At 45.6% G+C, this 17,637-nt stretch overlaps 1 protein-coding gene across 1 annotated transcript in view; it reads left to right on the plus strand.

The window, feature by feature from the left end:
• The window catches only part of LOC119405126 (lysosomal protective protein), a 41,155-nt gene extending 26,908 nt beyond the window's left edge, over positions 1–14,247 (plus strand). The window contains exons 6-10 of the mRNA XM_037671922.2: positions 1,209–1,400; positions 2,996–3,123; positions 5,558–5,717; positions 10,404–10,496; positions 14,060–14,247. Coding sequence (XP_037527850.1) covers positions 1,209–1,400; positions 2,996–3,123; positions 5,558–5,717; positions 10,404–10,496; positions 14,060–14,140 — 654 coding nt within the window. The 3' untranslated portion in view covers positions 14,141–14,247. The remainder of the gene's footprint in view (positions 1–1,208; positions 1,401–2,995; positions 3,124–5,557; positions 5,718–10,403; positions 10,497–14,059) is intronic.
• The last annotated feature ends 3,390 nt before the right edge of the window (positions 14,248–17,637 follow it).

Below are 17,637 nucleotides of genomic sequence, written 5' to 3' on the forward strand. Positions count from 1 at the left end.
GTGTTTGAAAATGAAACCGTTACCTTATGGTGATTATCAATGCGATGGGACGTATACTGCGGTGAAAGAATGAAAGTGAAAGAAGAAAGTGAAAGAATGAATGAAAGAGAAAGGATGGCTTTCATGGCTGATATGCTAGTAGTGCGATGTAGTTAGAGAAAGAAACTGGACGAGTTGTAAGGCAGTGGTTAATTTCGCATGCATAGGGTCCCACACAGAGACAGTGTAGACTCGGTGTATTATCGCACGAGCTAAGAAAACGATTCAGATGGAAACTTGCAATGGTGATATACATATTTTTCAATATTAAAATGGTCCCTTCTAAGCATGCCTATATTCACGTTAAAAAAAAAAGCATCTGGCGGTGACGCCTGCGTGTAGTTCCCACACTAGCGTGTTGTGACATCATTTATTTTAACCGTTTCAGATGCCACCTATGAAGAACTGTCTGTAAACACGTCAAATCAATAAAATGTTATTTCAAAGCACTCGATATTATATTGCAACAAAAATAATGTCGTAATACGTTTATTTAAGTGTGTTATAGTAATCATTCGAAATTACTCTGTAATTAAATATCTATTCATGCTCAGTTTTTGCATAAATAGAATGAAATCTCAGGCTAGAAATATAGTGCAAACTTGTTTTCGGTTATGTCCATGATTGTGCCTTCAGCAAAGTGATCGTATGCAACAGAACACTGCAAATAAGTTAAAGGAAGACAAATTTATTATGCCGGAGGTTCTATTCATCAAAGCTCAATCTATCATGCTCTTTCATAGCCCCTATTCGTTACAACTAGCCAAAAAGAAGTGGTGTGCACAATGGTGTACATAGCGTGTCAAAGGGTTAACCGCAGCTGCTCGTGCCTAGTTATTTGGCCGGTCTAAATTTTACGCTCTAGAAGCTACGGAATTAACCTATAGCAAGCTTCGAACACTTTCACAGCGATACAACGGTGGTATTGACGGAGAACGTATTTTCACATCCGTGACGTTACAACAACAAATCGGTGTTGATATCATAGCTTCATTTCCTTACTTATAGTTAACCTGGCACGCTGAAATTATCCCACACATAGTTCATGGAAAAAGGCATTTGTGTAAGCGAATGCAGCCTTTTTTTGAATATCCCTATGAACAATGTCGGATCGGCCACGTTGAATACTTGAACTACGCGTTACTATCTAAGCATCCTCTGTTTTTCAGGTAGAAGTTGCGGCGCACTTGATCATCGAGAGAGGCCTCAACAACTACGACCTTTATGACCAATGCATCGGCTTTCAACCTAACCTGGGGAACGGGGCAAAGACTGAGCATGAAATGCAAGACTCAACGTTTACTACGCCGCACCTCAGGGCGCAACAGCTAGTGCTGCGAAGCCTCAGCGTGAAACCACGGGTGAGAGAAGTTTTATAAAACCAGAGTGAAGCATTGATAACTTTTGGCCACCAGGCATAAGAGGGGGCCAACGAGTGCTGCGTTACGTCTGCGGAAAGCAAAGTCGCAACCTATCTAAAGCTGAGCCAATATTCTTATGAAAAGCTAAGTTAATTGGGGAGTGAGTGAGTCAAAGCTTTATTCTTCACTGTTCATAAAGGTAAGGTGTCTATCAGGCGATGCCTGACAGCCAGCCACCTCCTCCGCTCCAGCTGTGGCCTGGAGCTGGACCTCCAGGCTAGTTGTGTTTACGACTTTCTCCCATAGCGAAGGTGCGACCAAGAGACTTGGTGGTTGTGCGTAAGGTAATTGGTAAGAAGATACCGTATATACTCGAATAAGGGTCGTCACCACGTAATAGCTACAGGCATCACTTTTCAGCGCCATCCTCAAAGGAAAACCTGAATTCTAAGCGAGACGATGCTAGAATAAAGAGTCTGACAAAGCATGGTGCTGCACTCAAGCTAGATGTTGCGGCTAGGTTTAGCAGCACGGCTACCGTGCGACTGTCGATAACATGGGCTAGGACACAAAAACACGTGCGTCGATGGCCCATACAAAAAGAGGTGATCATATAATGGCCGAGAAGAATATGTCGTGAAAATATCAGCATACCCTTTTTTTTCCGGCGCAGAGAGCACGGATATACCATACCATTCATATCCGGGAAACTTGTAGGAAGCTAACCTGTCCTATGTAATTAGCTCCTACACAGGTAGAAAAAGCGACAAGTGCAACCATCACATGATGATATACGGTATTTATACCTTTCGGTAAATTGGTTATTCGCGTGTCCGAGTAGCAACCCAGCCTTTCCTGCAGCTAAATATGGCTCCGAAATGCTGGCGGTTTGATCACACTAATTAGTGCCTCACTGAACTACTGAATTAGAGTCTTCGGAGACTTTAATTGCAGTAGTTAATGCATAAGAGCTTCTATGTGGCACCACGGCCCACAGCTAGATAAATAGAGCATATGCAAATATGCCAGCGCAAAAGAAACTGCAAGTCACTGTATTAGGACAATGCGTATAGTAATTCGATGAGCTGATACAGAACGCCCTACAGCGGCTAGGTAACGTCAAGATTTGTTTTTCTGTATCGAATTGCACTCCGCGTAAAACTACGCAAAGGCGTCTTGTTTATTATAGGTAAACAGCACACGGTGTGTGAGGCGATTTTTTAAATTGATATCATCTGTAAGTGCGCAGTATACCTGCGCAGTTTAAATATGTTAACGATCCCCAATCCTTATTCGCAGTGTACGGGGGTGACGTAGTTGACTGCGTCATCAACGAAATCGCCACGAGACCTGCGATGTCCACTGGAAGACGAAATGTTTCAAGAAGTCATTTCTTTCAATTTGCTGCGTTCTTCGTCAACCGCGCCGAATTTTATACAGCTGCTGATGGTACCTACATGTAACGTGTTTATCATTCGATCATCTCTCCTTCTTCTTCGATTGCGGAATCGGTACTCAGATAGGCTTTTATAAAGCCGGTTAGAGTTGAGTTTACAGAACCCTCTGGTGAAGATTGCTTTCTGCTGTCCTTCCAGCGTCAACTGAATCTCAAGTCAAACCCGCCGTGTGTGACGTACGACGATGTGGCCACCTATCTGAATCAGCCCCAGGTGCGGAAGGCTTTGCATAGTGCGGACTCACCGATGCTCTGGACACCGTGCAGGTGGGGTTCCCTCTTCCCAATGCGTTCTTTAGTGCTACTGGCGTAGCCAGGGGGGTGGGGGTGGGTTTAAGGGGGTGGGTTCAAAACTCCCCGAAAATTTTTAATACTCCTTGTGTGCATATACACGCACACATAGAATCACACGCACTAACCTTAAATACTCGATAGCGCTTGACTCGACACAGGTCCAAGAAAGAAAGAACGCTGAAGCACAGGACTTTCTTTCTAGGTCCTGTGTCGAATCTACGTTATCCAGTATTTATGACTATGAACGAACTAACACAGCAACGAATTTTGTTAAGCACGTACTAACATACGTGTGCATAAAGTATGGTGACAATCCCCACTCCCACCCCTCCCTCCGAAAAAAATTCTACCTTGAGGTACACAGCAGGGGCTAATTTCTAATTGAGGTACGCAGCAGGGACAACACGCCTGCTGTGTACCTTGATTTATCTGTCAACAGCTAGCCCAAAATTTACGGCGAGCGTCGATGTAGGGCTCTTCACACGCGATCACATTAGGCTCTTTATTCCACACTTTGGTATGCTTATGTACGTGGCAAAGAAGCACAGGCATTTGTCGTGCTGCGAAGCCGGAGAACCCGGGTTCGGTTACCGGCCATGCCGGCCACATTTAGATGACGAGCCAAATGCAAGAACACCAGCGTACTCTTATTTAGGTTCACTTTTAAGGACCCCAGGTGGTCCAATTTAATCGAAAGCCCCCGCTACAAGGAGCCTCATAATATACTGCTACGTAGCTCGTATATCATGGTTGTCGAACATGAAACTGTATAATCTAATTTCTATAAAAGCACACAGTGTGGGAAGGACTAAAGCAGACAACCGAACGAAGTTATCGCGTGTACATTTCTCAAAGGAGGCGTTGAGTTTACATCTTGGAGTCTCTTTCTAGAAGAGTGTGGGGGTAAGCGATTCATACTTGTAAGTGTGTGCGCTTCACGACGTCTGGACGATAGGCGAAGGGAGTAGATAGGACGGGCTCCTTTCGTCCATCGTTCAAACATCGTGTAACGCAAGCATATAAAAGTATGAATCCCTAGCAACTCGCTCAAGCATCTATTCTAAAGGTGTAGGCCAGTTGGTGATTCATGATTAGAAAAAGTAACCGCAAAAACACACGCGCGATTCTTCAAATGCATATCCTGAGCTCTCCTGACGCGATGCAACCTTTATCGGTATGTTCGATGTCTGTTCCATTATACGTCGCATCCACGCTGCTTTCTTTCTCTAAGCTAACTAAGCACCACAACAGTCCAATACGTTACTTTTTTTTTTTCCGACATAGACTTGCCCTTAAGGCATAATATTTGTTGTGTATATTTTATTAAATGTGCGCCGTTAGGCCGGTGATGTGTATGAAGTGAAGAAGTGTCTTGTGGAATCTGTTGTGATGTATCCATCGGTCATAACTGTGTGTGTCACTGTAGCGAAGGCCAGCTTGCAGGAGATGACGGGAGCGTTCCGACTGTAAACCTTGGCATGTCCATATAAGATGGTATGCATCTGCTTGCATCACCGGAACAGAACAGTACGGGCATGTATTACCCGCTATCGCGTTTACCAATACGTTACGTGGACACGAGTATTTCTTTGCGTAGTTTCACATTACGACATGTTGCGGGGAAGGGGTCGGACACTGAGGGCGCGTCTCCAGGGCTCTGGAACTTTCACCCTTTCCTCATAGTGGTAGTCGTGTTTGATGCGTAGCCGGTCCAAGAGGCGGCGACCGGAATGGATCTGGGCAAGACGCGTGAATTGGTTGACGAGGTGGGGCTTCTCGAAGCTCCCGGAACGTGTTCACCGCGCCAGGGCCAGAAGTCTCTTTCAAACACATCACCTGTTACTACGACGAGGAGCACAGGCGCTATCCGGGCCCTTCCAAGGGACTGGATCGCGCTGACGAGCGCCTCCTTTAAAAAATTTTCACCAACACTGTACGGTGCCCGGCGGTGCTAAAACATTTCAATTCATTCTTTGATGGTGCGTGCCAGTTCTGTGGCGAGGTGGCTGACACCATAAACATAGTCTGGGCGTGCCAATCAGACCCATCTATCCCCCCCCCCCCCCAACACCAAACCCACGAGAGAGGACTGTGAGGCGGCCCTGCTCGGCTGTCAGGACCTCAAGGCCCAAAAGGTCCTGGTACAACGGACGCGGGCGGCGTTGCTTGTCAACAGAGCCCTGGAATAGGGGCTCCACCCAATACTGTGAGGGTAGGAGGCCAATACGGCTCCAACCCAATCACTTCTCTGTAACCATTTAATGGTTAATAATTGTTCTGATCACCACCACCACATTACCAAGCCTCGCATGTCGCATTTCCTTGCTCCGTCATTAATAATACGAATTGCAAATCCCAGCTTATTTTTCTGAGCATTGCGTCTTCCTTTTTCCTTTCTTTTCTGAAGCGACCGTCTAGTCTACGCCACCCAGTACATCACGCTTGGAGACGTCGTGAAAAAACTTGTAGATTCCGGAAAACTCAAGTCATTGTTCTACAACGGGGACACAGACCTGACATGCAACATTGTTGGCAACCAAATGTTCGTCGACAGCCTTGGCTACGAGGTGAGTGCTGCTTATTTGTTTAAGTGCGGAGAACTTTAGGGGCCCGGACTGTCGTATGCTGTCGTATGTTTGCGTATGCTGCCAGCGCTTGGCGTAACGCAGGCAAAACCACGTATAGCATAGCCACCTGTAGCATATTGAGCGCGCGCTGACTCCAAAGAGAAATATTTCTCCTCTTGTCCTTGGAGCGCCGTGATGATGATATTAAATGCGGAGCACATTAGGGGCCCGGGCTGTCATATGCTGTCGTATGCTGTCGTCGCTTGGCGTAACGCAGGCAAAACCACGTATAAAAATAGAAAAAAGAGGAAGCAAGCGAGTAATGGAAAGCGAGAGAAAGAAAGAAAAAAAAAGACGAAGAAAAATAGAAATAAATAGAAATGAAGCGAGAAACAAAGACAGAAAAAAAACTGGAAAAGGGAAAAAGAAATAAAGAAAGGAGGAAAGAAAGAGAAAACAGAAGAGGAACAAAGAGGGCTGCCCAACTACGCACTTCCTTCGGACTTGGCACCCTTAGCGCGAAGCTGCGTTAATTTTTACTTTGGTCGTAACCGAGCACAGTAGAGAGATTTTCTTTAACGGCAAGCGCCAATACGCGGCAAATTTTATCAAATATCTTGATGCGAATTCTCCGCTAAAATTAAGACTTTGGTCAGAAACGACGGACTTTTATCCTCTATTACGTTTAATATTTACATTGAAAGAAAGAAGGCGCTTAGGCATCGAACGAAAAACAGCTCGTCTAACTCTTATAGAGAAGTGAAGGGCACGCGAGCCGCACTTCTGCAGACGAAGCGTACGTTTGTTAAGGCGAAAGCCTTAAGGCCTGACCGCACGTACGCGTTTCAGCGTGTCAGCGCGTGACATTTTGACTCCGCGTCGCGCCCTCTCCCTATGAGGAGAGAGGGCGCGCAACTGCGCGAAGCTGTGCGCCCTCTCTCTCCATAGGGAGAGGGCTTGGCGCCGCGTCAGAATGTCCCGCGCTGACACGCTGCAACGCGTACGTGTGGTCAGACCTTTAGATGCCTACTAAAACAGGAAAAGTGACCGTCAGCGTCAACACCATGGATGCAAAAAATTACACCATCTCCCGCTAAAGGGGACCATGAAGCGATGCAAAGCCGGAGCACTTGCACGATCGCGTTCCGTTGGCGTTCGTTGGGCACGCTACCGACCTCGGGCATGCTACCGACGTCGCGTCGTGGAACGCGAAGAGGAACACTACGCGCGTCGTAGTGTTCCTCAAGCCTGGCCGTTAATTCTCACAGGGCGAGCGGGGAACGCGGTCGACAGGCGCGCGAGAGGGGGCAGCGTAGGAGAGGAGAGAGAGGGGGAGGGGACGCGCATGCGCTGGCGCTCATCACTGCGTTGCGCAGGAGAGAATTTCGGCATGTTTCGCCCGCATTTCAGAGAAGTCAACCGAAGCAAGCGCTGGACTGAACGCGCGCAGCGCTCTACCACTTGAAGGAGACGAGACTAGAAGCGGAGAGTAGCATCAACGGAGTCAAGCGGAGTGAACCGAAGTAAGCGCTGAACTGAGCGCGCGCAGCTCTGTACCCGCTTTATATTCACAGTTGAAGGAGAGGAGACTAGAGGAGGAGAGTAGCGCATGCACCGCGAGAGCAGAAGCGAGAACGCAGGAGAAGCGCAAGCATATATATGCTGGGAGAGAAGTGGAGAGAGTAACGCGCAGCTGTTGGAGAGAGCGAAGGAGGAGAGTTGCGCATGCGTAGTGTGAGTGCGGACACCCAGGCCAACGCCGCGGGACATACCCCCAAGCAAGAGATGCTTCGCATCTACAAATCATTATCCCGTGTTGACGTCACTGTACGGAGCCATCATGACGTCACAGATCGCCAAATTTGTGACGTTACCATGACGTCACATGACGACGTCCTCGCATGGCATCGTCGCTTGATCATAGGTGGGCCGATCCCGGAGGCACGTGAAGTGTACAAGGCTTTCAGCGCCTCCGATCCCGGAGGCAGCGCAAAACCACGCTAGGTGCAGTAAGCTTTCGGGAGAGGGGGGATCATTTCAATCTAATGAGAAGAAAAATAAAAGAAAGACGATGACTTTCACCTTCGAGTCGTCTTACGCGAATACATAAGATACCCTGTGCGTTTGCTTACGTTGTAACTGGCTATATGTACACCAAGGAGGTCTCAATTTTAAGCATCTTTGGTGTATAGGGATGATATTATTCCGTGGATTTTGTAGCGTCATAATGTCACGTTACATTTTAAAGTGCTCGCCTTAGAAAGCTCATGAGGAGGGTGTCCTTTGCGCGCACGAAATGTGTAGCGCGCAAAGTCACATGACCACCCACGCTCATCGTGGATTGAGGTGAGCGAACTCCGTGTTCAGTACATCGTTGCGGTGCTCGCGTGACAAAAAAAAAAGAGGAAAAAAAGAAGGACGTTCGCGTGGCATAATGTGGACGGAGAAATAGCCATACAGGACGGCTTTCGCCTTCCACTCGTCTTATGCGAATTCATGGAGACCCTGGGAGTTTCTTACATTTAACGTAATTCGCTCACTTGCGTCCATTTATGTAACGCCTGGCTATTCCATGTTCTGCTAAAAGGAACAATCTGCCTGTCATCAGAGTATTTTATTAGCCCATGTTCTTTAGAAGCCAAGAACCTGAAACCCAAATTTTCTTATCTTGGCTATGTCGTGGAAAAGCCGGTTCGATGAAGCGCAGCTTAATACTAGCCAACGTGCAAGGTAAAAAAAGACAAAAAAAGACGAGGTTACTTATGCACGATATGATTAGATTGCGTTGCTTAGGCCAGAGGGATAGGTATCAACCAAGAATAAGAACTCGTGTTAAATACGTCTCATTGCAGTTCATATACCAACGGAGTCGACAAGGACGCGATGGTGTTATGGTCAGATACAACTTTAGAAGTCCGAGGCATTTCTTTCTCAAAGGCTGATGCACAGAAGCTTTGCACCAATGGGTGCGCGCTCCAGACTGACATCATGAGTCCGACGGTCGGTGACCCCGCCTTGGGAGAACATTGTCGAGTGCAGGAGCGGGACTATATCTTTATTCGCGGAGACGTTCGGCTGCCGCGCTTCGGTCGTCATCTCCTGACTTAAGTTGTATGCGACTGTAGGCAATAACAAACACTGATTTATCCGAACAAGGCAGACGTTCAGGAGGAGGTGGAAGCTGGAAGAGATGGAAAAACCTTGAATAACCGTTGTCGCTGGAGGCGACGTTTCGACAAGTGGTCATTTCTTCTTCAAGGCAGCAACGTTGCAGCCTTGACGAAGACAATACCACTTGTCGAAACATCGCCTGTTCAAGAATGTATCACCCATTTACGTGTGTCTTGATTTGAACTTCAAGTGTTTATGTTTAATTTTTCTCTTCCCTGGAACTCACTAGAGCAATACTGTTGATTAGGTCTTATATATATATATATATATATATATATATATATATATATATATATATATATATATATATATATATATATATATATATATATATATATATATATACCGATACGTAACACAAATTTAATATGTTAATTAAGAGTACGTTTTTGCCGAACACCCGGCATTAATGTCCTTGAAGGAGGACACGATGCCCCCTGGTAAGTTTGAGGATGAAGTGCGTTAGTTTTTAAAGACGATAGTCTTTCTTGGGGAACTTAAACGCAGAAATCTGTCTTTCTGTTTGTCGGCACGTCACTCGATTCAGCCACCCGGCCAAAGTTGAACCACTTGCATACCGCCCACCCATCTTGAACTGGTACGGCTGTTCATACTTGTGAACGTTGTCGATCAAAAAGTAAATATTACGCATATCTGAGGCGCAACATCATTAGGTAAATATTGGGTGGTGTGTTCCTTTAATAGAAAATACATAGATACGCAATTTTAAAGACCCTAGTTTCTTAAGCTGCGCTGAAAATGCGACTGCGCTGAAACTTGTCTTCCTCCGTGCCCTCCGCACAAGCTCATGTTGTGTTTAGGTTTCGGTTCAGTATTGCATTGTACGAATGACAGGGGGCGCCGCTCTGGCATTCCTGTTTTACTCAGGCGACATGTAAATAAGAGAGTTTGTGGAGAGTACTCGTTGAGTGGGGACGTTTCTTCTCCTTCGGCGCATCGCGCCAAACCGCGTGTTCGGGCTGGCCGGCGTCCCCGCCGGTCGCGTTGGTCACCGCCGGTCTTCGCCTGCCGCTCCGCCGGGACTACCAGCCCGCAACACAGCACTCATGTTTAATAATATCTGGGGTTTAACGTCCCAAAACCACGATATGATTATGAGAGACGCCGTAGTGGAGGGCTCCGGGAATTTCGACCACCTGGGGTTCTTTAACGTGCACCTAAATCTAAGTACACGGGCCTCAAACATTTTCGCCTCCATCGAAAATGCAGCCGCCGCGGCCGGGATTCGATCCCGCGACCTTCGGGTCAGCAGCCGAGCGCCATAACCACTAGACCACCGTGGCGGGGCAGCACTCATGTTTCCCGACGTATTGCCAGATAGCGTCCATATCTCACGCAGCGCCTCTTCTATCGTCTTTAGACGACATTTGCAGCGAAGCACGCAGATACGCGGCCAATTTTTTTTCTTGGCTTTGTTCTTTAAAATATAGTGACTGAACTATGAGTAACCGCTTGAAGCGCCAACTATTAGTCTCTCCGAACTCTCGCATTCAGGTCCTGTCCGAGTACAAGCCTTGGAAGCTCCGTGACGAGGTAGCAGGGTACTACCAGACCTACAAAGGAAACATCACCTTCGTGACAATCAAGGTGGGTTTTTCGCGTCGCTTTTATAACCTTAGTTGCTTATAGGACGAGGTCATCCGGGATCAACATGTCATACCTACGTAGCTAAACGAAATGCTCCTCCAACTACAATGGTCACATCTTAATATTCTGACGACACTAAAATGCCAAAAAACTTACGCTGATCTACAGCTTATGTTACAATCTATTTGAAATGACTCACTCGTGAAGCTGGCACATTCATTATAACTAAGTTTATAGTGTATCCAGTCGATGTCACGAACTGAAATATAACCGTCCTTTACAAACGGTTTAACGCAACGTCATCCGGAACGGCTGGGCACCTGCAGCCGTTCATACTTTAAAAAAAGGAGTTTCGTCCCTGCAAGCATTGCACAGAATGTCTGGTTATAGAACTAGAAATTTCAAACAAGACGACTGACGTAATCTTCCGTTAGTTGTATTTATGGCGTCATCCGAATTGACATCTTACATTGGATGTATCACTCTCTTCGAAAGACACTTGAAAGACAGAGAAATGTTTTAATGAAAAGCTATACATGTTAACCTGGCTATTCGCCTGACATGCATACTCCACGTGTTAGGCGATGATTATGATATATACACTGAGCACACTTAACATTGCATACAGATGGCGGTCGGAAGGCCATATTTTTCTCCACGGAGATATTTTCAGTTAGGTCAAATTAAATGGTATGCCATTGTGTGGGTACGTCAACGAATGTGCATAACAGAATTCTTATAAATGTGTAGTTGTTGGTAATACATGTCATTAACTCTGAACTAATGCACACAGCTGGTTATCTAAACAAGACAAGTGCATGTTGAACTAGTGTTAAAATTATGCTCGATGAGAACAGGGCACGAGAGTATACTTCAAGCAGGTCTCGCTCCCATCCCATCACATTTATCGTTAATATCATAAGCATCAATTCTACAATTCGCACCGACCAGCGCAACCTATTTATCTGTCTGATCGATGCGATGTTTGATAACCTTTACAAATCTGTTCTGGTGTAGACTTGTAGTTCAAAGGCAGAGCGCTAACCAGAGGTTCGATATCAGCTCTAGGCGGTGGAACCGAAACCGTTGGTCGGAGACTTACGCCTGTGTCACACGGGCACTTCTGAAAGGCCATCCACTCGATGACCATCGAAACGCCACAAATATATCCACTAGATGGAGTTTCAGCGCTGCTACGCGGCAGTTTTGAGCGGCCGTTAAGTGATTGAGGCGTTTCTCGCAAAAATTCGGTGGCGCTGCAGATCTTTATTTTCGTATTTCCCTCACTTCGAGTTGAATAACATCAATTCACTTAAAATCACAAATATGTATTTTGTTTTTGTTTAAACATTTCAATAAGTTATTTATTTGTAGTTCTGCACACATATTTAGTTTTAAGTTGTTGAGCAGCGAAACTGTGGCGAGCGATAGACGGCATGACGGCACGATGAAGACAACCATGTTGGTGTTGTCAAGAGTGTATGCTGTTCGCACAATTCAAGTGGCAAAACTATTTTATTAAAAAATTCGGCAGATCCCACGTATCGTAGGAATCGATGTTATGCGAAGCATGCGCGGGATGGTGACTGTGGCATAATATTTTTACATTGAGCGAAACGTTACGGAATGACGCTAGAGAAATGTGGAAGTGGTATACGCACACTCATATGTTGAAGAGTCCCATATGTATTATATAACCAGTTGTGTGCAGTTGCGTGACGATGCCAACAACAACATGGGTGTTACCAACAACACACCCGTTAAGCTGACATGTAGTGCTTATATTTTTAAATACTGGATAGCGCGAATCCGAACAGCACAAAGAAGAAACACACATGCACAGGACAGGCGTTACTCACAACTAAGCTTGATTCACTAAAGTTTCCCTGGATATACATAGAGCCGAGTGGCACGCGCGGGCGCACTGCGCGTACGTTACATTCACAGTTGCAGTTGTTACAGTTGCGTTATGGTTGCTATGCTTATGCTTGTCCGTCATGACGGAGAACGCACACCCGTTTCACCAAGCCGCGTGTATGTGTAGAAGGGGTTCTTGACAGTTCTTGAACAAGGTCATCATCAGCGTGGTCAGTGAGCACCAGCAGCTGGATCAGACTTGTTAATCGGATCCGTTCGTGAAGGCGGTTACGAGCGGTCTAAGTGTAGTGAAGTGCGAGGTATAGCACAGCTGGTGGAAATCCTGGATGCCTCTTATAATGAAATGATCCATGATGACGTCTGTCCTGGACGTGGCAGCGAGGTTTCTTGATGAGCTTTCCATATTCAAGCCTTCTTTCACGCAGTATAAAGACCAGGCATTGTTTGGTCTTGATAAATGGATGTTGAAGTCACCGGTAATGTTGAGAGGCCTGGTTCTCTTGGCAGATTTATTGTAGGAAGCATTGACCCCGGCTTTTGTGTATACGACGTGGTCCACGTGGCGGACTACGTTGGTTGAGCGTCTTCCAGGGCTCTTCTGTCTTCAGCATCCTCACTATCCTTGCGTCCGCCGCGGTGGTGTAGCGGTTACGGTGCTCGGCTGCTAATCCGAAGGTCGCGGGTTCGATCCCGGCCGCGGCGGTCGCATTTCGATGGAGGCAAAATGCTAGATGACCGTGTACTGTGCGACCTCGGTGCATGTTAAAGAATATCAGATGGTCAAAATTTCCGGAGCTCCTCGCTACGGCGTCTCTCGATCATAATCATATCGTAGTTTTGGGACAGAAAGCCCCAACAATTATTATTATTATCACTTTCCTTGCGTGTCAATGTGTGTGTTCGCGGTTGCTGTGTTGGTTGAGACTTTGTATCACCTGTGGCACATACGCGCATAACATGAACTCTGGAATGCGGGTATGTGCCACACGTGACTGAGAGAAAGGGTTTCATGACGTACGCGCAGGTATTTTGCGTTATTCATGTCATGACCAGTGAATCGTGTTCGTCATACACTGATCCCCTGCTGTGCCGATTTCGGTATATTACAAGTTATGGAGACGACCAGGAGAGCGCCCAGACGTAGGCGGCTAGATAGATAGATAGATAGATAGATACGTAGATAGAAACGCCCAAAGTGCCTGAGGTTCGCTAAGAAATGCTTCGCATTTAATAATTCATAACGCCCACATATAATGTTTCAAGACCATACTGAATAAATTATTTTTTTTTAATTGTGAGTACGAGCACACTGTGAACGAGAGGGCACGTTCTCGCTGCTTTCGCTTCCGTTGCTCAATGGCCATCGAAGTTTCGAGATAATTGTGGGATGCTCCGTCGACTCGATAGACTATCGAATCGACTACCTTCGAAACGTCCCGTCTAGCAGCTCGTGCTTGACCATTCAGTCAAGAGGCTATCGGTTGGAAGGCCTTCCACATGCTCATGTGACACGGTTATTAAAACACCATGAGTAGGATTTCTTGCGTTTAACACGCAAGAAATGTAGTGAATTTTCTTGCCCTAAATTTCTGTCTAGACTACACGTTCATGAGAATAGTACGTGACATCTGCTTGACCGGAAGAAGAACGCCTCTAAATTGTCAATTTTATTCTTTATTTTCCAGGGAGCCGGGCACCTCGCTGCACAAACCAAGGCGGAGGAGGCATTTTACGTCATTTCCCGACTCCTCAAGGACGATGCGTAATGAAGTTAGCTGCATCTGCGAACGTTCTGGATCTCAGAAAGTCAGAGCGGTTTATTCGTTCACTGTGACATTTGCGACGGTATCCCCCCCCCCCAAATAAATAAATAAATAAATAAATAAATAAATAAATAAATAAATAAATAAATAAATAAATAAATAAATAAATAAATAAATAAATAAATAAATAAATAAATAAGAACATTTCTTTGTTGGTTCGGTCCCTACCGGCGGCAAGTTGTCTTTTCCTGCGCTTTACTTTCTTCACATTTATAACATAGTTAATTCAATAGACTTCAAACAGTATAATAGCGTCCCCTATACCATCCTTGGCTTCGTTGTCTGTTGGTTTTCATTAAGGTTGCGTCTGAAAAAGAAAAACCAGCCCTTAAATTCCCTTCTTACGTTAATTCCTTAATTATGTTGTTCGTAAAGTAACTTCCACTCAAACTTGATGCTTGGCATATTTGTAACCAAGACAACTAACCAATGGCAATAAAACAACGCTTATGAATAAAGAAGCTTCTTCAACGTGTCCCTTGGGTACGTATGTCCATGACTTCTCTTATTCAATAGCTTTTTAAGGCGAAAGCCTCATATGCCTCATCAAACGCGAAATGTGACCGGCGTCCGGCGTCGGCGTCTCCCGTCGGTGTCCAAACAAACGATGCAAAAAACTACCCTCACGTGATGACATTCTGTATGACGTCATTATGACGTCACAGTGACGACACGTGACGTAACATCACATGATGACGTCATCACATGACATCGTAGATTGGTCAATGGTGGCCCGCCGATCACGGAGGCAATGCAAAACGAGGTGAGGTGCCTCCGATCCTGGAGGTAATGGAAAACCACGTCAGGCGCAGAAATCTTCCCGAGGGTGTCGAGGCAGGAACAATATATCCACTGAGAAGAAAAAGAAGATGGCTTTCGCCTTCCAGTAGTCTTAGGTGCGTGTATAAGGGACTGTTAGTTTTTCTTCGTCAGTGCTGTGCAGACGCACGACACTCGTGTTAGCAGTAGGCGTGATAAAAAGAAGCTCACGGTGGCGACATTTCATCGTGGATGCCGCGCATTTACCCATGAAGATAGATTAATGGTTGGTAGCGCTTGGTCCATTAATATTTCTCTGGTTTAGTGCTTTACTGTATAACTTTGCGACAGCGATCTCATCAGTAGGCAAACTTACCATTACATTGGCAATGAACAACGGCAGCAAATGCCCAATACACGCTATACTCCATCGTGAGGAATATCGAAAGAAGGAATGAAGGAAGAGGCAAGCGGAAAGACAGGGAGGTTAGCCAGTTCTCAGACCGGCTGGCCATTTCGTGCTGGGGAAAGGCGTAAGGGGAATGAAAAACAATAGAATAGAGACGCTAAAAAAAAGAAAACGACTAGAAGCAAAAAAAAAAAAATAAAGAAAGGAAGTAGAATACGACCGCCTTTAAAGTATGTCTCTAAGGCCGATTTTCCTTAAAGATCGCAACAGTTACGCTTTCAACGCCTTCTGTGAGGCGTTCGTGAGGTTTAAGAAGGTCTTGTAAAATACGGGACCTCCTTTTCAATCGATCGGTACCGATAGCGGCTACATTATGAGCAACAAGCGCTGGCACGAAGTGGTCGTAGTATACGGTTCTAGGTGCATGTTAGGGTAAATGATATAGGTCTGCTCTCACCTACTGACTTATCAATCTATAACAACTAAAAATGGACATGGGCCGGGCACGTAGCACGTCGGCAGGATAACCAGTGGTCATTAAGGGTAACTAACTGGATTCCAAGAGAAGGCAAACGCGCGAGGAGGAGGCAGAAAGTGAGGTGGGCAGATGAGAATAAGAAGTTTGTAGGTATAACGTGGCAGCAGAAAGCACAGGACCGGGTTGATTGGCGGAACATGGGAGAGGCCTTTGCCCTGCAGTGGGCGTAGTCAGGCCGACGATGATGATGATGAAAAACCAAGAAGCACAATTACAAGTACACACAAGCTAATATTATCGACTGCACGTCCGCTACGTTTTCCATACCTTTTGCTCATAAGTGAAAGGTTGTGCGTACCGGGCTCGGACACGTAATATAAATTAATTTTTTTTCTGCGCCTAATCGACCTGCATGCAAGATACAAAGGCTGAGGGACAGTAGCCCCGTAATAATGTACAGCGAGTGTCAATGCTATCTCTGACAATGGTAGAGATAGCATGGCAAAGGATTAGATATCATTTTGTTCACATCCGCCGCCTTTTGCCTTTGCTGACCCTAGCCAACCTTTCGCTATATTGAGCTCACAAAGAAATTACACTGGATGTGTACCTACCAGTGGTAGAACAATTGTAGCTTGCCACGGTGAGGAGGAATGTCAGACGGGGAAAATTATTTCCACGCTGCCCACTAAGTGGCAACTCATTACAATTCATCAAGTATCGACTATAATATATAAACGGGTATAGCTGAATACCGTTTAAGAAGCTTAGAAAGTGACATGCACTAGAGCAGAACTTGCAACAGCTCTCACCACTAGAGGACCTCGAAGTCACCACAGCGACGTCTTCGAAGGTACGTAGCATCGCTGTCCATAAGTAGTTAGGTTTGTTCGCGTTTGCGCATGAATACGGACACTATTGCAAGTCATTCACACAAAAATTATCTGTCATTTTGCCATTTATTTCAATGAATATATCCTCAACGAAAGGATTCATATGGGTACATATCCTCACGGTTTCCGCAGGAGCGCCGTAGCACGTGCTCAGGCAAGCATAATAGCGCAGAAATTGATGTAGAGCCGAATAACACTGAAGAATATAAACACGTACGAGTTCAACAGCAAAATATGCCCCGACTTACATCGGTATAGATCCTTGCCAAGAAAATGGAAATGCAAGTTCAAGAAAAAATACACTTAAATGAATACATCATGAAATCATACACCTGCCTGCGATCTCATTCATATTTGAATACTTTGAAGAAACAACACATCGATGACCTATCTGCTTAAACCCATGATGTTCAATATCTGAGGGAATAACAGTTTTCTATGATTAAGAAGGGTGGTACGCCCAAAAGGCAACAAAGGCTAGAAAGTTTCTCCCCACTAGCCATAAACGTAAAATGCATGAGACAATCAGCACGGCAATTAAGCTGAGGGCTCGCAGCGTCTGCTCATACATATATGAATATGCTGTCCACTCTAGCAACCAAGTAAGCTTCGGATATGAAAGTTTACAGATAACTGGCTTCTACCAGCAAAGTCGCTAGATATACTCTAATTCTAGAGAAAGGCTATTAGTGAAATTGTTAGCTATGGAATAATGCGTGTCAACCTCCCATTTACGCAGACAGCGTAGATAATCGAGTCCGATATTTATATTGCTAGAAATACGTCCGGTATAAAGAAGACAATTCACACACGAGAAAATGCGCTCAGCGCGGCTTGCACTTATCGAGGTAGCACTGTCAATGTTATTCGTCGTAAGGCACTTTTCTACAAGCTGTTATTA

The sequence above is a fragment of the Rhipicephalus sanguineus genome, chromosome 9, assembly GCF_013339695.2.
Source record: "Rhipicephalus sanguineus isolate Rsan-2018 chromosome 9, BIME_Rsan_1.4, whole genome shotgun sequence".
Classification (NCBI taxonomy): domain Eukaryota; kingdom Metazoa; phylum Arthropoda; class Arachnida; order Ixodida; family Ixodidae; genus Rhipicephalus; species Rhipicephalus sanguineus.